Source organism: Macaca mulatta, chromosome 2, assembly GCF_049350105.2.
Source record: "Macaca mulatta isolate MMU2019108-1 chromosome 2, T2T-MMU8v2.0, whole genome shotgun sequence".
NCBI lineage: Eukaryota > Metazoa > Chordata > Mammalia > Primates > Cercopithecidae > Macaca > Macaca mulatta.
In genome coordinates this window covers 115,996,511-116,016,966 of record NC_133407.1, presented here as the reverse complement: position 1 = coordinate 116,016,966, position 20,456 = coordinate 115,996,511, and the positions used below count along the sequence as shown (strand labels likewise).

General features: G+C 52.2%; 2 protein-coding genes across 3 annotated transcripts in view; one reads left to right on the top strand and one right to left on the bottom strand.

Annotated features, from left to right (window-relative positions):
- NISCH (nischarin) overlaps nucleotides 1-14,448 on the bottom strand; it is a 39,060-nt gene extending 24,612 nt beyond the window's left edge. For both annotated transcript variants that reach the window (XM_015130755.3, XM_015130756.3), the window contains exons 1-3: nucleotides 14,344-14,448; nucleotides 12,186-12,269; nucleotides 11,281-11,463 (exon numbers count right to left, since the gene is read on the bottom strand). In XM_015130755.3, the coding sequence (XP_014986241.2) occupies nucleotides 11,281-11,463; nucleotides 12,186-12,269; nucleotides 14,344-14,436 (360 nt within the window). In that variant the 5' untranslated portion in view covers nucleotides 14,437-14,448. The remainder of the gene's footprint in view (nucleotides 1-11,280; nucleotides 11,464-12,185; nucleotides 12,270-14,343) is intronic.
- A 1,535-nt stretch (nucleotides 14,449-15,983) lies between these two features.
- On the top strand, nucleotides 15,984-18,997 carry TNNC1 (troponin C1, slow skeletal and cardiac type). Its single transcript, XM_015130757.3, has 6 exons — nucleotides 15,984-16,105; nucleotides 17,584-17,614; nucleotides 17,845-17,991; nucleotides 18,239-18,353; nucleotides 18,570-18,706; nucleotides 18,791-18,997. Exons 1-6 carry the CDS (start codon nucleotides 16,082-16,084, stop codon nucleotides 18,820-18,822), a joined length of 486 nt encoding a protein of 161 aa, XP_014986243.1. The 5' UTR covers nucleotides 15,984-16,081; the 3' UTR covers nucleotides 18,823-18,997.
- The last annotated feature ends 1,459 nt before the right edge of the window (nucleotides 18,998-20,456 follow it).

Here is a 20,456-nt window from a genome sequence, read left to right as displayed (position 1 = left end):
ACAATCAGTACTGAACGACCCTCACTTTCAACAGCACACTTCTTTTTTTTTGAGATGGAGTCTCGCTCTGTCTCCCAGGCTGGAGTGCAATAGCATGATCTTGGCTCACTGCACCCTCCACCTCCTGGGTTCAAGCGATTCTCCTGCCTCAGCCTCGTGAGTAGCTGGATCATAGGCCTGCGCCACCATACCCGGCAAATTTTTGTATTTTTAGTAGAGACAGGGTTTCACCATTTTGGCCAGGCTGGTTTCAAACTCCTGACCTCAAGTGATCTGCCCGCCTCGGCCTCCCAAAGTGTTGGGATTACAGGCGTGAGCCACCACGCTCGGCCAATGGCACATTTCTTCAGGTAGCTGGTGTCAGCTCAGAAAGAACACAGAGAAAACAATCACCCTGGGCTAGGCATGTAGTCCCAGCTACTTGGGAGGCTGAGGCAGAAGGATCGCTTAAGCCCCTAGGTTCAGAGTCGAGCCTGGGCAACACAGCAAGATCCTGTCTCTCAAAAAGAAAAATGAAATCACCCTGGATGCCAGCCCCTCTAAGGGGACAGGGCTGGAATTTCTGGAACACACAGAAAGTTGAGAAAACAAAAGGGCCACCGGCTGCTACTAAGCAAAGAGAAAGCTTTTACTTCGAAGGAATCTCAAAAGCAATCTGTGTAACAATTTTGCTGTTTAGGGCACAGGAAGTACATACTGCTGCCAACACTTTCTACTTGGTTTTCCAGGCTGTCCTTCACCTTGGGAGGGAGACTGAACCACAGAGGAGCACAGAAATACCTCGGCCCCCAAACCTAGCACACGGGCCTCCTCAGAGAGTTCACTGGTCAAACGGTGGGCTCATGAGTAAAGGTGGGCAGAGTCAGGCCTCCCCATGCCAGGAGGAGGTGGGGTGGGGTGTCAGTGGCCCGAGCTCACATGCCCTACCCAATCTGTGCTGAAAGGACTTGAATTGCTTTGGGGTGCCATAAATGTCCGAATTGAAATGTATTTTCAATTCTTGGCTGGGCACGATGGCTCACCCCTGCAATGCCCGCTCTTTGGGAGGCCAAGGGGGGCAGATCACTTGAGGCCAGGAGTTCAAGACCCGCCTGGCCAACATGGTGAAACCCTGTCTCTACTAAAAATACAAAAATTAGCCAGGCATGGTGGTACATGCCTGTTACTCCCAGCGACTCTGGAGGCTGAGGTAGGAGAATCGCTTGAACCCGGGAGGTGGAGGTTGCAGTGAGCCGAGATTGCATCATTGCACTCCAGCCTGGGCAACAAGAGTGAGACTCTGTCTCAAAAAAAAAAAGAAACTTAGTATCAGCTATGTTTACAAACTGTTAACACTCACCCTCCCAATGTGTTACTGACCAAGAGATCAGCCGCACCACCTGCCCTCCACCTGCCGGGATTCTGTGTTGGTGTGCAGCTGTGGGCAGAGGTTTGGGCTTCACATAAACACTAGCTGGGTTGTGGTCCTGCAACTTAAATTCTGACTGAGCATGCCTGCACACATGCCCTGCAAACAAGTGTACTTCAAAACACGTACACCTACAGTCAACGCAAACACCAGGCCAGTCCTAGATGCTTCGGTTTGGCACACGCCCGGGCAGTGTGCTTATTTGTGGGGCACTAACCAGGGAGTGAATTACATGTCACTGAGGCCATCCCCCAAGTGTGGCTGAGACACACATGCTAAGGGCTGGAATTCTTTTTTTTTTTTTTTTTTGACGCGGAGTCTTGCTCTGTGCCCCAGGCTGGAGTGCAGTGGCGCGATCTCGGCTCACTGCAAGCTCCGCTCCCCCGGGTTCACGCCATTCTCCTGCCTCAGCCTCCCAAGTAGCTGGGACTACAGGCGCCCGCCACCTCGCCCGGCTAATTTTCTTGTATTTTTAGTAGAGACGGGGTTTCACCGTGTTAGCCAGGATGGTCTCGATCTCCTGACCTCATGATCCGCCCGTCTCGGCCTCCCAAAGTGCTGGGATTACAGGCTTGAGCCACCGCGCCCGGCCAGGGCTGGAATTCTTATCTCACTTTTTTTTTTATTTGTTTGAGACGGAGTCTTGCCCTGTCACCCAGGCTGGAGTGCAATGACATGATCTCGGCTCACTGCAACCTCCACCTCCTGGGTTCAAGTGATTCTCCTGCCTCAGTCTCTGGAGTAGCTGGGATTACAGGTGCGTGCCACCACACCTGGTTAATTTTTTCTATCTTTAGTAGAGAAGGAGTTTCACCATGTTGGCCAGGCTGGTCTTTTTTTTTTTTTTTTTGAGACGGAGTCTCGCTCAGTCGCCCAGGCTGGAGTGCAATGGCGCGATCTCGGCTCACTGCAAGCTCCGCCTCCTGGGTTCACGCCATTCTCCTGCCTCAGCCTCCTGAGTAGCTGGGACTAGAGGCGCCCGCTGCCACGCCCGGCTAATTTTTTGCATTTTTTAGTAGAGACGGGGTTTCACCGTGTTAGCCAGGATGGTCTCGATCTCCTGACCTCGTGATCCGCCCGCCTCGGCCTCCCAAAGTGCTGGGATTACAGGCGTGAGCCACCGCGCCCGGCCTCCAGCTGCCAGGCTGGTCTTGAACTCCTGACCTCATGATCCATCTGCCTCAGGCTCCCAAAGTGCTGGGATTACAGGTATGAGCCACTGCGCCTGGCCCTCCTCGTTTCACTTTAATTTATGTTGGTGATGAGGCATTCTAGCAGGAGTCAGGCATATGTGTGATTCAACTTTAAGCTAAAATACCCCATTGATGGATTCAAACCTCAGCTTTAACTGAAGAGAGTTGCAAGACTGCAAGTTCAAAAGAAAATCTGTTATAATTCACAGCCTCAGTACTTAGAAACTAAAACAAATTATGGAAATAAATTGGATGCTAAAGCCAATTAACAGTTCAACACAGCCCCTGATTCCAAATTTTGAAAAGGATCTTTGTTCTAGCCAACTAACTTTAAAAGAAGACAACAATATAAACACCTTTCAAGAGAACTTAATTCCTTTCTTTTCCTGGACCACCTAGTAATGGCTAGCACGTGGGGAGCCCTAACCTCAGGCCCAACACTCTTCTAAGCCACTGACCTTCACTGCATAGTCCCCCCCGCTTTTTTTTTTTTTTTTTTTTGAGACGGAGTCTCGCTCTGTCGCCCAGGCTGGAGTGCAGTGGCGCGATCTCAGCTCACTGCTAGCTCCGCCTACTGGGTTTACACTATTCTCCTGCCTCAGCCTCCTGAGTAGCTGGGACTACAGGTGCCCGTCACCTCACCCGGCTAGTTTTTTGTATTTTTTAGTAGAGACGGGGTTTCACCGTGTTAGCCAGGATGGTCTCGATCTCCTGACCTCGTGATCCGCCCGTCTCAGCCTCCCAAAGTGCTGGGATTACAGGCTTGAGCCACCGCACCCGGCCCACTGCAGTCTCTTGCAGGCCTCACAAGGACCCCGGCTCATCAGCCTCCAGCTCACAGGCAGGTTAAATGACTGACTTGGACTAAACCATTGAAAAGTAGGGGTGGGAGATAAACTCGCCTCTGCCTGCCTCCAAGTCCACCACAGTTGGAGGTCCTGCCCCACATGGTGTGCTAGAATTCCACATGGGATTCCATTTCACTGAGTTTGAAAACCTGTTCCAGGGGTTCTGGGACGAGTCCTGTCACCGCATGTCCAGGAGGGTCAGGACACAGCAATATGAAGAGCAGCACGGCAACAGGCAAGTGCCGCAGTGTGCCCCTCACTCACACAGGCGGCAACCCCTGCACTCCCACCTAAAGTGGGCTGGTAACAAGTAGTGCTTTCTTTCCTTGTTATTAAAATCCACACCGCAGGCTGGGTGTGGTGGCTCACGCCTATAAACCCAGCACTTTGGGAGGCTGAGGTTGGCGGATCACTTGAGCCCAGGAGTTTGAGACCAGCCTAGGCAACATAGAGAAACCCCATCTCTACAAAGAATACAAAAATTAGCCAAGTACGGTGGCACATGCCTGTAGTCCCAGGTACTTGGGGGGGTTAAGGTGGGAGGAGTACTTGAGCCTGGGAGGTCGAGGCTGCAGTGAACCGAGATGGTGCCACTGCACTCTAGCCTAGGCAACACAGCAAGACCCTGTCTCAAAAAACAAACAAAATCCATACAGGAATATATTGTTATAAATCTTTGTGACCTTGGATTGGGTAATGGTTTCTCATATATGATACCAAAACACAAGAGACCAAAGAAATTGATATACTGAACTTTTTTTTTTTTTTTTTGAGACGGAGTCTCGCTCTGTTGCCTGGGCTGGAGTGCAATGGCCGGATCTCAGCTCACTGCAAGCTCTGCCTCCCGGGTTTACGCCATTCTCCTGCCTCAGCCTCTCGAGTAGCTGGGACTACAGGCATCAGTCACCATGCCCAGCTAACTTTCTGTATTTTTCTTAGAGACAGGGTTTCACCATGTTAGCCAGGATGGTCTCTATCTCCTGACCTCGTGATCTGCCCATCTCGGCCTCCCAAAGTGCTGGGATTACAGGCTTGAGCCACCGCGCCCGGCCTGATAAACTGAACTTAATCAAAATCTAAATCTTTTGTGCTTCAATGAAGACCATCAAGAAAATGAAAAGATGGCCAGGCACGGTGGCTAACCCCTGTAATCCCATCAATTTGGGAGGCTGAGGCAGGTGGATCACCTAAGGTCAGGAGTTCGAGACCAGCCTGGCCAACACAGTAAAACCCTGTCTCTACTAAAAATACAAAAATTAGCCAGGCAGGCCAGGCGTGGTGGCTAAGGCTGTAATCCCAGCACTTTGGGAGGCCGAGAAGGGTGGACCACCTAAGGTCAGGAGTTCAAGACCAGCCTGACCAATATGGTAAAACCCCGTCTCTACTAAAACTACAAAAATTAGCTGGACGTGGTGGTGCATGCCTGTAGTCCCAGCTACTCGGGAGGCTGAGACAGAATTGCTTGAACCCAGGAGGCAGAGGTTGCAGTAAGCCGAGATTGTGTCACTGGACTCCAGCCTGGGCAATGCAGCAAGACTCTGTCTCAAAAAAAATTAGCCATGCATGGTGGCATGTGCCTGCAGTCCCAGCTACTCGGGAGGCTGAGGCACGAGAATTGAACCCCAGGGGTGGAGGTTGCAGTGAGTCGAGATCACACCACTGTACTCCAGCTTGGGCAACACAGCAAGATTGCATCTCAAAGAAAAAAAAAAAAGACAACTCACAGAATATGAAAAAGTATTTGCATGTTTCTAAAAGTCTAGTAGCCAGAATATATAAAGAACTCTTACAACTCAACAAAGATAATCTGACTTTTTTTTTTTTTTTTTTAGACAGTCTTACCCTGTCACCCAGGCTGGAGTGCAGTGGTGTGGTCTTGGCTCATTGCAACCTTCGCCTCTCAGGTTCAAGCCATTCTTGTGCCTCAGTCTCCCAAGTAGCTGAGATTACAGGCACATACCACCATGCATGGCTGATTTGTGTATTTTTAGTAGAGACAGAGTTTCTCCATGTCGGCCAGGCTGGTCTCGAACTCCTGGCCTCAAGTAATCCGCCCGCCTTAGCCTTCCAAAGTGCTGGGATTACAGGCATGAGCCACCCGCGCTCTGCCCAATCTGATTTTTAAAAGGATAAAGAATTGGATACTTTTCTCCAAAGAAGATATGCAAATGGCCAAATACCATATGGAAAGAGGCTCAGGCCAGATGTGGTGGCTCACACCTGTAATCTCAGCACTTTGGGAGGCCAAGGTGGATGGATCACTTGAGGCCAGAAGTTTGAGACCATCCTGGCCAACATGGTGAAATCCCATCTGTACTAAAAAAATATATACAAATTAGCCAGGCATGGTGGTGCACGCCTATAGTCCCAGCTACTCGGGAGGCTGAGGCATGAGCATCGCTTGAACCCGGGAGGCACAGGTTGCAGTGAGCCGGGATCATGCCCCTGCACCCCAGCCTGTGTGACAGAGCGAGACTCTGTCTCAAAAAAAAAAAAGAAAAAGAAGAGGCTCAATAACATTAGTCATCAGGGAAATGCAAATTAAAACCACAATGAGATACCACTTCACACCCACCAGAACAACTATGATTAAAAAAAAAAAAAAAAAAAAAAAGGACAAGAAGTGTTAAGCAAGAATGTGGGGAAATTAGAACCTGTACACTGCCGATGGAAACGTCAAATGGTGCAACAACTTTGGAGAACAATTTGGTAGTTCCTCAAAAAGTCAAACATAGAGTTACCATATAACTCAGGTTCCACTTTTGGCTATATATCCAACAAAAATGAAAACATAAGTTCACATAAAAATTAACATACAAATGCTCATAGCAGCATCATTCACAATGGCCAAAAATGGAAACAAACCTAACACTTATCAACTGCTAATAAATAAACATAATGTGGTATATCCAAAAAATACACTATTACTCCATCATAAAAGGACCGAAGGATTCACACTACAATATGAACGGACCTTGAAAACATAAGGCTAAATTAAAGAAGCCAGTCACAAAAGGCCACACACTGTATGATTCCATTTCTATGAAATGTCCAGAAGAGGCAAATACATAAGGACAAAAAGTAGATTAGTGACTGCCAGGGGCGGGGCACAGAGGGGTGGGAAGCTTCTGCTAACAGGTACAGGTTCCTTTTTGGGCTGATGAAACGTTCTGGAATTAGATAGTGGCGATGGTCACTCAACGTTGTGAATAAACTAAAAACTACTAAATTGTACACACTGGGTGCAGCAAACCACTGTGGCACATGTATACCTATATAACAAACCTGCACATTTGGCACATGTACCCCAGAACTTAAAGTTTAATAATAATAAATAAATAAATAAATAGTACACATTAAAAAGAGTTAATTTTATGGTATGTGAATTATACCTCAATTTTTAAAAATCCACACCATGGCCAGGCGTGGTGGCTCACGTCTGTAATTCCAGCACTTTGGGAGGCTGAGGCAGGTGGATCACGAGGTCAGACGTTCGAGACCAGCCTCGCCAACATAGTGAAACCCCACCTCTACTAAAAATACAAAAAATTAGCCAGGTGTGGTGGCAGGCCATCTGTAAACCCAGCTACTCAAGAGGCTAAAGCAGGAGAATCACTTGAACCTGGGAGGCGGAGGTTGCAGTGAGCCGAGATCGCACCGCTGCACTCCAGCCTGGGCAATAAGAACGAAACTCTGTCTCAAAAAATCAAAATAAAAAAATTCACACCATGACCAAATAGGGTTCCCTGGGTCCACCCTATCCAATGTCAGCAACACAAGAGGCAGAACACATGTGGAACAATTTCCAAGAGGACACAGATGGTATAAAAGTTAAGAGAAACATTCCCTAGAGAGCTCCCAGCCTGGAGAAAAGGCTGACAAATCTTTAGGCCCCAAATGAAGATCTAATCCAGTGGTTTTCAAGTGGGACATTTGGCAATGTCTGGAGACATCTTTAATTGCCATAGCTGGGTGGCGAAGTGCTACTCGCATCCAGTGGGTAGAAGCCAGGGTGCTGCTAAACAACGCATGGGATAGCTCCTTACAGAAACACATTATCCAGTCCAAAATGTCAGCAGCGCCATGGCTGATCAACTGTGGGTTTAATCCAAAGATGGGTTCAATTGCTTTTTTAAATCCTAGGATTTATATAACTTAGGGACCTGTTTGATAACACTAATTCCAAATATATCAAAACTTCTACAAGTAGTGGAGCCTGCCTCAAACCAGAACCAGATGTAGCCAGCCCAGGCCCATCTCAGGCAAACCAGTTTCAAAAGAGCAGTCCAGGCCTTTCTACCCTCAGAGCCAGGCACATGTGAGGCAGCCAGCGAGATCTCTCCTCAAAGGCACAGGTATCAAGTAAGGAATAAATACCGTCAAAGGGCTGCATGTCAAGTTTCATCCCTAAATGGCTAACCAAAGCTTCCTTAAAGCACAATCTTTTTTTTGAGACGGAATCTTGCTCCGTCGCCCAGGCTGGAGTGTAGTGACACGGTCTCTCAGCTCACTGCAAGCTCCGCCTCCCAGGTTCACGCCATTCTCCTGCCTCAGTCTCCCGAGTAGCTGGGACTACAGGCGCCCGCCACCACGCCCGGCTAATTTTTTGTATTTTTAGTAGAGATGGGATTTCACCATGTTAGCCAGGATGGTCTCGATCTCCTGATCTCATGATCCGCCCGCCTCGGCCTCCCAAAGTACTGGGATTACAGGTGTGAGCCACTGTGCGTGACCTTTAAAGTACATTATTTCTTAAAATACTAACCAGTAAAGTTTATCTGAAAGACTTGCATAAGGAACGCAAATTTTTTCTCACATAAGAAAGGGTAAAAATATGTTTACAAAAGGGTATGTTGCTAACCCTATACTTGCTGGTATATGCTAAATAAAATCCAAAGCACATACACAGTTCCCATCTATGAATGCTATCTACTTTTTCACCTATCCCTGCCAAGCTCAGTGGCCCAAGGTTAGCACTGCCACCAAATTTCTAGGCTCTTCAGTGATGCAAGAAAAGTTCAACTGTCTTACTCTGAAAAGACTTTAAGGAAGTTGTTGTTGTTGTTGTTGTTGTTTTTGAGACGGAGTCTCACTCTGTGGCCCAGGCTGAAGTGCAGTGGCATGACCTCGGCTCACTGCAACCTCCCCTTCCCAGGTTCAAGTGACTCTCATGCCTCTCTCCTCGGTAGCTGGGACTACAGGCATACGCCACCACGTGCAGCTAATTTTTGTATTTTTAGTAGTGAAGGGGTTTCGCTATGTTGGCCAGGCTGGTCTAGAACTCCTGGCCTCAAGTGATCTGCCTATCTGGGCCTTCCCAAAGTGCTGGGATTACAGGCGTGAGCCACTGCACCTGGCCAAGAAAATTGTATTTTAAATACAGCTGGGCTTTTAGGACCATAACTCACAGGTTACTTCAGGGTGAGCCTGAATAAGGGAGTGGATTCTTCCCCGTCTTCATCATATAAAGGGAAAACGAGTAAACATAAATTATCTGAAAATCTATCACTCAGAGAAAACTAGTCTTAGCATTTTGGTGTACGTAAACCTCCTAGAGTTTTCCTAGACAAATATATCCATATCAACTTTTTATAAAAATGAGACCATAGTCAGCCAGGTACGTGGCTCATGCCTACAGTCCAAGCACTTTGAGAAGCAGAGGTGGGAGGATTGCTTGAGCTCGAGTTTGAAGCCAACCTGAGCAATATTGCAAGACCCCATCTCTACAAAAAAATTTTAAAAATTAGCTGGGTGTGGTGGCATGCACCTATAGTTCCAGCTATTTGGGAAGTTGAGGCAAGAAGATCGCTTGAGCCCAGGAGTTTGAGGTTGCAGTGACCCATGATCAGGCCACTGCACTCCAGCCTGAGCAAGAGAGTGAGACCCTGTCTCAAAAAAAAACAAAAAAAAAAAACAAAAAAAAAAAACTACAGCCATACGATTGGATACTGCTTAAGAAAGCTGCATTTTTTTGAGACAGAGTCTGCTGGGAAGACTGGTGTGCTGCTGGGAAAATGATGGGGGAGCTGCAGACTTGTTTTTTGTTTGTTTTTTCCCAAAGAGCTAGGATCACAGGCATGAGCCACTGTGCTCAGCCTTGCTGTACCCTTTGATTTTTCTTTTTTTTTTTTTTTTTCTGAGATGAAGTCTCACTCTCACTCTGTTGCCCAGGCTGGAGTGCAGTGGCATGATCTCGACTCACTGCAACCTCTGCCTCTTGGGTTCAAGTGATTCTCCTGCCTCAGCCTCCCAAGTAGCTGGCATTGCAGGTGCCTGCCACCACACCCAGCTAATTTTTGTATTTTTAGTAAAGATGGGGTTTCACTATGTTGGCCAGGCTGGTCTCGAACTCCTGACCTCAAGTGATCTGCCCACCTCGGCCTCTCAAAATGATGGGATTACAGGCATGAGCCACTGCGCCCGGCCTGTTTTCTTTTTTTTCTTTTTTTGTAACCTCTTCTACTAGACTTTAGGGTTGTCCTTACTATCTTGTTACAACCCTGGAATGACTACCTTTGTTCATATATCCTTTTTGCAGTTGCCTGATTTTTCCTTAGAAAAAAATTCTCATAAATAGAACTGCTATTTAATATTGTGGTTTTGGCCAGGTGCAGTGGCACATGCCAGTAATCTCAGCACTTTGGGAGGCTGAGGCAGGCAGATGACTTGAGGTCAGGAGTTCCAGACCAGTCTGGCCAACATGGTGAAACCCCATCTCTACTAAAAACACAAAAATTAGCTGGGTGTGGTGGCACAAGTCTGTAGTCCCAGCTACTCGGGAGGCTGAGGCAGGAGAATTGCTTGAACCCAAGAGGCGCAGGTTGCAGTGAGTCGAGATCGCGCCACTGCACTCCAGCCTCGGTGACAGAGCAAGACTCTGTCTCAAAAAAACAAATATTGGCCAGGTGCGGTGGCTCAAGCCTGTAATCCCAGTACTTTGGGAGGCCGAGATGGGTGGATCACGAGGTCAGGAGATCGAGACCATCCTGGCTAACACGGTGAAACCCCGTCTCTACTAAAAAAATAAAAAAATTAAAAAAAAACTAGCCGGGCGAGGTGGCAGGCGCCTGTAGTCCCAGCTAATCGGGAGGCTGAGGCAGGAGAATGGTGTAAACCCGGGAGGTGGAGCTTGCAGTGAGCCGAGATCTGGCCACTGCACTCCAGCCTGGGCGACAGAGCGAGACTCCGTCTCAAAAAAACAACAACAACAAAAACAAACGAAAAAAACCCCCAAATATTGTGGTTTCACACTGCCTAAGTGCTGTTCTTAAAGTATGACAACGCATTCTGTCCCCAGCAACTTACGAAAGTTGTTCTTCTGTCCAGGACGGAGTACAGAGCTGTTCTACGACACACTCTCCCATCAGAAGAAATTATCTACCCTCAACCTTAGCACCCTGGCAGCGTGGACCCCGATTACATGTCCCAAGATGGTGATATTCCACCATCACAGACTAATCCCTTAATTAGTTTTGAGCTGTAAAACAACAACTCAACAATAGTCTATCCCAGGTGTCAGCTGTTTCTAATCCAGCCTCATCCATCTGGATGGAAACCTAGCTTAAACACCCACAGGCCATTTTTGCTAAACAAAATGCCTTGTGGTAGAGGAAAGCATCTCTGTGGCCACACTCAGTCTAATTTAAGGCAAATCTGTCAACTAACGTGCTTCTGCCCACAACACATCCCTAACCAGGGTGACGTTCCTCCATCTTCTAACCTAGGGTCAAACCCCGGCCCACCTCAAAGCTGAGGTCCCCCCTGGTTTGCTGCCTCAAGCTTGGCAGTTGTGGGTTTGCAGGCACAGGTGAAAACCCGATGAGGAACTTACATAGAAGTGAAAATGCAAGAAGTGGGCCAGCACTCTGGGGGTCACGCCAGGGAAGGCAGCCAGGAGTTTCTGGAGGTAGACCTCCAGATCCTTCTCCCTCTTCTCCACCAAGCTTCTTGAGTTTTTCCCAATTATCTTTTTGGGCGGAAGCAGATTTTTATCAATCTTTCTCTCTGCAACGAGCTGTAAAAAAACATAAGCACATCAACCACAGACTAAGAGGCTCTGTGCCTATGTAAGGCCAAGGCAAGAAGCCTGAGGACAGGCGCTTGTCAGCACTTGCACAGCCCCTCCCTGCAGTACCAAGATCAGTGACCAAACGAGGGCACCTGGGATTCGCCTCTTTCAATCCAAATTAGCATTAGAAATACCAATACAATTCCAGACAAGGAATTCCATCTGGAGACGTTGGAGACATTCAGAAAAGTAACACCTTTTGCCCCTAAAATTGCCATCTTTTCCAAGCCAGAGTACAAACCAATTAGGGCAGTGGTGTGTCTTTAAAACACGCTGTAAATGACCCAGAGAAAGACAGCATCTCCAAAAGCAAAGATGGAATCACAGCCAGATATTACAGCACAGGCTTTGGAATAGCCATAGCTAGGTCGAACAAGTTCAAACCTGTCCCCTTCCCAGGAAACTGTCTCAGCATCTCGTATCCAAGCTAGGACTGGAAATATTAAAACTGAAATTCAAATATGCTCCTTGCAGACTGGCTCATGCTAGAGCTGAAGGCTAGCATTTACATGCTATATTAATGAACGCAGTTATATTAACAAAGTGATTTATTAAGAACTATGGACATGGAGCCTCTTTTGCCCTAAAACTAACGTGTGGCACAATGGAAACTTGGCCTACAGGACCCTCCAGCCCTGAAATATGTGCTCCCAGCTCTTAACAGTTACCTTTTCATGCAGGTCATGGAAGTCGCTGTAGCGGTGCTTTACCGTCCACTCATGGCTGCCATCAGTGACCTGTATGATGTAAACCTAAAATGGGAAACCAAAAGCCCTTGTAGCAAGGGAGCCCCAACAAGGAGTCTCCTCCCCCTATAGCAAAAGCTGCAATTACCTTTCCCAATTATCTTTTATCAGTCTTTCTCTCTGCAACTCAGACCCACCCCAAGGCCAAAGTCAGGCTGCCCCTGCCCACTAGCCTCTGCACCTGACCCTTGCTGACCAGCAGGGCCCCTCTCAGCCTCCTCCATGGCCCAAGCAGTAGGGCTGGGAGGCACATGGGACAAGCCTGTGGCTCCATCCATCAGTAAGGAATGAAAAAAGTGATTACCACAACAAGTCACCTCTTTAGTTTTTTACCACCTGCCTCTAGGTAACTCAAAACCCAACCCGAGCTGCAGGCAAGGCCATTTCTTCCAAGGGAGGCAGAGGAGGGCCAGTTGTAGCCTGAGCATCTTCTCTGTTGTACTTCTTTCCAGGTGCCCTACCCTCCTGGAAGCAAGTCCTTTTCCAACCCTTTCAACTGGTTCATGGCTGTGATTTCTGCTACTGAGCCAGGAATCAAGGCACAAGCAGCTGATGTGGGGAGGGAGTGGTAGCAACTAAGCTCTATCAGGAGGCAATATGGCCTAGAGGTTAAGGAAGGCCTGGGTTAAAAACCTGGTTCTGTCATTTCCTGGCTGCAGCTTATGTGTCACTTATATAATTAACTTGGAGCCTAAGTTTTCTCTGAGCCTCAGTTCCTCCATCTTAGAATCAAGGACCAAGTAAGGCAATGCATGTAAAATGCTTTGTCCATGGGCCTGACCCATGGCAAGTGTTCAAAGGGTAGGTGTGTTCATAATATCCAACCCGGCACACCCGGAGACAGAGGATGGTAGGGTCCAATCTAGATCACCACCTCCCCCGACACACATGCAGAGGAGGGGTGCAGTCCAGAATAGGGAGAGCTTTTTGAAGATGGCCCTCTTGCTGAAGGTGCCAGCCATCAGCTCAGGGACCTCACCCGCCTCCTGCACCTAGTTTCCCTCTCCTCTCTGCAGCATGGAGCTGAAGCCTTCTCCAGCCCTGAGGAGCAGCCATTTCTCCAGGCTGGCCTGTTGCTCCAGGATCCACCCCTCTCCTCTTCCCATCCTGCCTGATTCCTTCCCTTTGCCCTCAGGAAAGGAGAAAAGAGCCTGATGAATGGCCCTCAGAGGGGGAGGTTAGGATGAGGGCCAGGGAGGGGGGTGCAGGCAGGGCCAAGGCCCCCACCCACTCCCTACCCTGCGGGAACAAAGGGGATGAAGCAGGGAGGTGCTCAATGCCTAGTTTTTGCCAGGCAGCCCACCAGGCTCACAGGCCTGGCATCCAACCCCATCAGAGTCGGAAACTACCCCCCATTTGTCCTCTGTCTCCCCCATAGCTTAGAAGTGTGTGTGCGCAGCTTGTTGCCCCATCTCGCTCCCACAGCCCAAAGTCACGAAGATTCCTAAGGTTTATAGGGCCTGCGCTTCAGCACTGAGACCACCCCTATTTCTCCACAGCTGGGCTCCACCCGTCCTCCGTTCTTGTCTCCGCCCGACCCCCAAGGCGTCTGCCCCCCAGGTCTATCCTTCACTTCTCAGAGAAAATCTCAACCACCACCGCAGGCTTCCCAGATCAGGGTGCTGGCGCCTTCTCTTTCTTCAAGGCCTGCGGAGCCTGACCCTTTTCCCTGATTCCATCCATCAGAGACCCTCTCCCCATCGCCTTTCTCCTGAACCCCAGTAACGGTCTCTCAGGCCGGGGCCCCTCCAGTCCTAGAGGATCTAGAGGCGTTTCGCCTCATCTAGACACCCCCCTCCCCAGGCCCCCTTTATCCCCAGATGCCGCCCCCAACCCGAGCCTCCCTTTCTGATCGCGTACCCTTTTCCAAACCGCCTCCCCAGGCCCCGAGCAACCCTTCACCCGAACCTGCGAGGCCCAGATCCCTTTCCTTAGATCCCCCGTCCCAGCCCCCTCGCAATCGCAGACCCTTCTACCCGCTCCTCAGGGTTGCAGATCCCGAACCCCTCCCCAAGCCCCCAAGTCGGACTCCCGGTCCCAGCCACCACCCCCGCTTCAGGTGCCCGCGCCCCCAACAAACCGTATAAGTGTCCACGAGCTCCGAGCCCACGACGCGAGCTTCCTTGGCCGGCTCGGCTTCCCGCTCGGGCCCGAAGGTGCGCAGCGTCGCCATGTTCGGGTCTCCGCCGCCGCCGCCGCCCGGCGCAGACTGGCAGCAGTAGGGGGCGGGGTCAACGTCCCACCGCCCCCCAGCCCCCGCCGCCCCACGCCCCCGCCGCGCGCTGCGCCGCCATCTTGGCCCCGCCTTCTTCCTGCGCCCTCGCCCCGCCCCTCGTGCGTGATTGACAGGCACCACCCACAGCGCGCGCGTGCGCGGTGCTCGCTTGCGTAATCTCTACCTGCTTGGCGCGGCGGGAGGTACACTGCGCAACCTGCTAGAAACTGAGACCCCTGGTGGTTACAGCTCTGGGCATCGCCCCTCCGTCCTCGGGAAGAGGGGACAGAAGGTCTCGAGCCTTCCGGGCTACACGAAGCAAGTCACTGCTCTTCCTGGCCTCAGTTTACTCCTCCGGATAAAGGAGGCCATAATAGTGCCTCACCTGGCTGTTGAGCTCTTTCTCTTTAGGGCAAGGCGGGTTGGAGGGGAAAACAGGACCTGTGCTTACCGCCGGAGCAGGGCGAGAACGATTCTGGGCCAGTTCTGAACCTCTCCGAGACTCGGAGATCTCTTGTCAGTGGGGCTCCTGGACAACTGAGTGGGTCGGTTCATGCGCGGCCCGGCACGCAGTAGTGCTCGAGGCAGGGAGCGTGTTTATCAAGAGGGATAAACTTGATACGAACTCTGTACGAAGGAGGGTGTAGGTGGATGGAGGGGTGTGTGCCGCCACTGAGCACAAGAACCCCACGGGGTGGCCTGCCAGAGTTTAAAACGAGGGAGACAGATTGACCTGGACCCAGGAACTACAGTGCTAGAATGGGGAACTGAGTCCTAAACCAAGGAAAAATGAGACCTAGAAGAGGGAGGTGGTAACCTAACTAGAGGGTGAGGAGGAAAGGAGCCTGCCACAGATGGGGCATCTGTAGGGGTGCTGTTGAATAACTGACAGCAGCTGACTTAAGCCCGAAGTGAGTACTTCTCCCTGGGCGGATGGGAGGTCTGGGGCAGGCTCCTCTGGCAGAAGGCTCCTGGCCACCCTGTCCTAAGGTGGATCAGTCACTTCCTCCTTCACCAGTTCCACAGCATCGTACTATGAGCTTGATATTCAAGGCTTCTCTTGGCAGGGCCCTGCACTCCCAGCCTCTCCTTGCACGTTGCACCCCCATTCCAGAGAGGTTGAGTTAAAGGCAGGGGTTGCCAAGTCAGTCAGATCTTGGGCAAGTCACCACTCCTCCAGAGCCTCAATTTCCTTATCTGGAAAGTGGTGGTCATGGCACCCGCCTCCCTGGTTGGATGGGAGCCTGAGCTGCTGTGTTGCCCGGGCCTTGCCTAGGGCCCACGACTTCGTAACTCCTGTCCTGCACTGGACTCATGTTTTCATTCATTCCAGAAACCTTTTCAGAGAGTCCCTTGGGGAGTGTGGGGGACAGGAGGGAAAGAAACCTGGTCCTTGTAGCCCTTCATCTGCTTCCTGCCCTGGGCAGAGGACACGGGGACTCAGGCCAGCCTGAGATCACTGGGACCAGAGGAGGGACTGGAGGATACTACATGCAGGGATGGGCTGGGCTGGGTTGGGCTGGGCCAGGAATGCGGTGGGGCAGGGCTATTTAAGTCAAGGGCCGGCTGGCAACCCCAGCAGGCTGTCCTGTGAGCCGCCAGCATGGATGACATCTACAAGGCTGCGGTGAGGGACAGGGCTGGGTAGGGCTGGGGTGGGCAGGCCCACTGGGGGCTCACTCAGCTCAGAATGGGAGGCCAGTAGCCCCAGGGAAGTGGTGGGGACCCAGGAGAAAGCCTACGTGCCTTCAATCCAGGCTGTCACAGGGACAGTGGTTCTGGTGTTTGGGGATGCAGAAGGGATGGGAGTTCAGGTTCTGAAGGGTGGTGGAGGATGTCGCAGCTTTCAGCATCATGTCTCACTCTCTGTTTCCAAGTGTCTGTAGTCTGAGGCACTGTCGCTCAGCCACATGTCTCTGCATTTGTCTCTGGACATTTTTGCCTTTCTCTTTTCATCTCTTCCTCCTGAGCTGTCTGAGTCCCCATTACTGTCTCCCTGTCCCCAACCCCCATTTCTGCCCCTCACATTATGCTTCTCACATGCTCAAAATCTGCTACCCCACTCCAGCCCCTTGACTGGCCGAAGATGCTTTGGGAGGTGGAGGGTGTGAGAGGAGTGGGCTGCAGAGCTTGAGTCCTGGGCTGGAGATGGGGCTTTGAAGTTTGAGGCAGGGAAGTTCTGGACATGAGGGAAAACCAAGGAAGAAGGAACAGAGAACTGGGGCCCCAGCTCCCATCATGCCTGGCAGGCTCAGCGCTCAGTGGCTTAGATAGGGGTGAGAGCGAGGGAACAAGGGCTGGAGAGTGGTCACCCCAAGCCCCTGCAGCCTCCTGGGTCACTGGGGGTCTTCAGATGCTATTCTATCCAGGGGTGGTGGTGACCTCCCCCAACCCCAGAGCAAGGACATCCTGGAATGAACAGCTGTCCCCAGGGGAACCCCTCCCTCAGCCTCCCTTACTCCTGGGCAGGGAAGTGCTACAGCCAGCTCTGGGGGCACGCCTGCTTATCCTGTGGGAATCCATGGAGCTGGAGTGGGGGCAGCCCTCCACCCAGTGCCCATACAAGGCCTGGCGGAGCTGGGGACTAATTTTGGCTCCTGAGGCGGCACTAGCAGGCCAGGGGGCCAGATAACGCTGCCCCACCCCCTGCATGCCAAAGTCCCCAGAACAATCACCAGGTTTAACTTTGTTCCTCATTAAAAATAGCCCAGTGGCCACCCTGGTCAGGTTACAGTGGGTGGCTCGCCTGCCCCCACACTGGTTTTATTGTCCCAACTTGAGGGACAGCTGTCCCTCGGGCCACCCGGCTTGAGTTTCATCAGGGGCTGAAAGGGCATTGAGTGGTCACTGACTATTGTTACTGAGGGTCACCTTGGCCCTGAAGGGGGTGCCCACCTGTCACCCTGGCCCTCAGCCCAGTCTCAGTGAGGCCAGCTGGGTCACATCAGGGCTTTGGGGGCAGGGAGGGAGGACTGAGACCTCCGCCCTGTGGCCTGGAAATAGCCTGCCTCCTCCGGCTCCAGCCTTCTCACCTGTGGAATGGATTGGTTTCCTCAGCAGCAGCTATACCTGAGTCTGAGCCCTGAGAATCCCTTTCCTTTCTAGGTAGAGCAGCTGACAGAAGAGCAGAAAAATGGTGAGAACCCCTATCACACATGTGGGAGACCAGCGGGGCCAGGCTGGCATGGGGACCCCTTACCAGAAGAGGACCTCAGACCAGAGAGCAGAGGCTTGGTCCCTCTTGCTCTGACCTCAGAGAGGTCTCTGAGGGAGGTGGGCAGGTTGGCAGATGGCCCCAGGGTTCTGGCCTTCTGAGGTCCTGGCTGCTGAGCCCCGACTACTATGCCCCCCAACCCCTGAACACAGAGTTCAAGGCAGCCTTTGATATCTTCGTGCTGGGTGCTGAGGATGGCTGCATCAGCACCAAGGAGCTGGGCAAGGTGATGAGGATGCTGGGCCAGAACCCCACCCCTGAGGAGCTGCAGGAGATGATTGACGAGGTGGACGAGGACGGTGAGCCCCCTCCTCCCCAGGCTCCAGAAGAACCCCAGCTGGCTGGGGGCTGGAATGCTGGCTCTGTTTAGCTGGGAGCGGTTTTGCCTATCTGAGCCTCAGTTGCCTCATCTATAAAATGGGCATAATGGCCACAGAAGCCTGGCATTTGGTGTGAGGGTGCGGTGAGAACATGGGGGTTCATGTCGAAGGTGCTGCCTGCAGTACCTACCCCGGCCTCTGTAACGGCCATGCCGCCCACCCCCAGGCAGCGGCACGGTGGACTTTGATGAGTTCCTGGTCATGATGGTTCGGTGCATGAAGGACGACAGCAAAGGGAAATCTGAGGAGGAGCTGTCTGACCTCTTCCGCATGTTTGACAAGTGAGCATGTGACCCTTGACCTCTGACCCTGACCCACACTCAAGCCAAACTGTAGAGGAGGGCGGTCTCAGATTCCAGGCCTAGGGACCCTGCGGCCTCTGCCTGATTGGGGAGAGGGATGCCCCATCTCCCAGTGTCCCTGCTCTGCCTCCTGGGGCATGGGTGGGGCTGCCTTATGCCCTCCCCACAGTCCTACCCTGAGCCCCCTCCCCACAGAAACGCTGATGGCTACATCGACCTGGATGAGCTGAAGATGATGCTGCAGGCTACAGGCGAGACCATCACGGAGGACGACATCGAGGAGCTCATGAAGGACGGAGACAAGAACAACGATGGCCGCATCGACTATGATGGTAAGTGGGTAGGTGGGCTGGTCCCCTGCCTCCATGCCCTGCCCAGCCCCCACCCCCGACCCACACCTGCCCCTCTTTCCACAGAGTTCCTGGAGTTCATGAAGGGTGTGGAGTAGATGCTGACCTTCACCCAGAGCTTCCCATGCCCAGCCTCCAACTCCAGCTGAGTCCTGGGGTTGGGGAGGGGGTTGGGGTCCCAGGACCTGAGCCTGGCCATATCCTCAACCCCAAATCCCCTGACTCCCTCCCCAACTCTGTCCTGGGAGATGCAAATAAAGCGTGCTCCCCGGAGGTCTGCTGTCTGCCTCTGGTGTCCCTGGGCCGGGGACTCTTCCTCAGGACTCACTCTTACCCGATGACTGCTTCCTTCCCTGTCGTAGGCAGGCTGGCTGCAGTGCCTGGTGCCTGACCGCCACTCCACACTGCCTTCTGCGGGGAGTGAGATGAGATCGGAGACTGCTGTGTGGCCTGCCCTGCTGGCTGCCCTCTATCACTCCTCATGCCCAGGCACCATCTCCAGGGATTCAGCATCTGGAGTCTGTGGGGGCCTAGAACCCCTACAAGTTCCTGGGGGCCATCACTTTGGTCAACCACTGTGGCAGCCTAGGGGTTCTCTCCTTGGAGAGAGTGGTTCACTGCGGTACACAGCTAGGCCCTGAATGCTGCCTGGCAGAGCAACCCCCGTTACCTCTCAGCCGTGGCTGGAATGGAGCTGAGCCTGTGGGGTCCCTGCAGGCCCACAGTGCTAGTTCACCCGCCCACTCACTTGTATTTCCTGCCAGCAACATTGACTCCCAGGGCCAGAGGCGCATGGAGTTGGCTCTACCTCCCCTCACCTGTTTGGCCCAGAGAGGTACAGGGACCTGTTAAGGTCATCCAGTGAGTGTGGGGGAGAGCAGAGCCAGCTGGCTTCCAGCCAAGGGCCCTGTCGGATGGGCCACATCCAAATGGGCGTGACTTCCAGTTCCTGTGAACCTCAGAGGCTCGTCTCCTGTGGCCCAGTCTCTTTCCCTGACAGGGACAGAGGCCCAAGGCCTGGCAGCTCTCAGCTTAGTGGGAGCGCCCAGTCCAGAGCTGCTGCCAGACAGTGATGCTGTCTTGGGGGCATGGGCATTGGGGGCTGCAAGGAAGTGGAGGTGTCAGCAGTGGTGTTCGCAGGAGGGACAGCTGCCAGCAGCACCCAGACTCTAGCCAGAATGCCATCAGCTGTCCTTGCCCCGCCCAGCCACTCCACTCTCTGCACCTGTGCCCCAGCCTTGGCATTCCCCAGACAGGCCCAGCATTCCAGAGATGGTCTTGGAATTCTAAAGATGCCTCTGGTGGAGGCCAGAGCTAGCGAGAACTTTCTGGTCCCTGGAGAGACCTGAGGGGAGTGGAGGGGAGTCCCTTTAGGCCTGCCCTTGTGAGCTGGAGAATTGGGGACCTCTACAGACACCCAGAGTGACCCAGGAAGGGTGACATCCAAGGAGAAAAGGAAGGGCCACATTGGGCAGCACCACCAGCCAGTGTACCACTCAGTGGTTCATCACATACCTCCCATGTGCCCAGCACGGGCTGGATGCTGGGGCATGTCACAGTGAGGCCCGGTCCCTAATCTGGTGGATTTTTGTTTCTTTTTTGAGACAGAGTCTTGCTCTGTCACCAGACTGGAGTGCAGTGGCGCAATCTTGGCTCACTGTAACCCCTGCCTCCCAGACTCAAGCGATTCTTGTGCCTCAGCCACCTGAGTAGCTGGGATTACAGGCGCCCG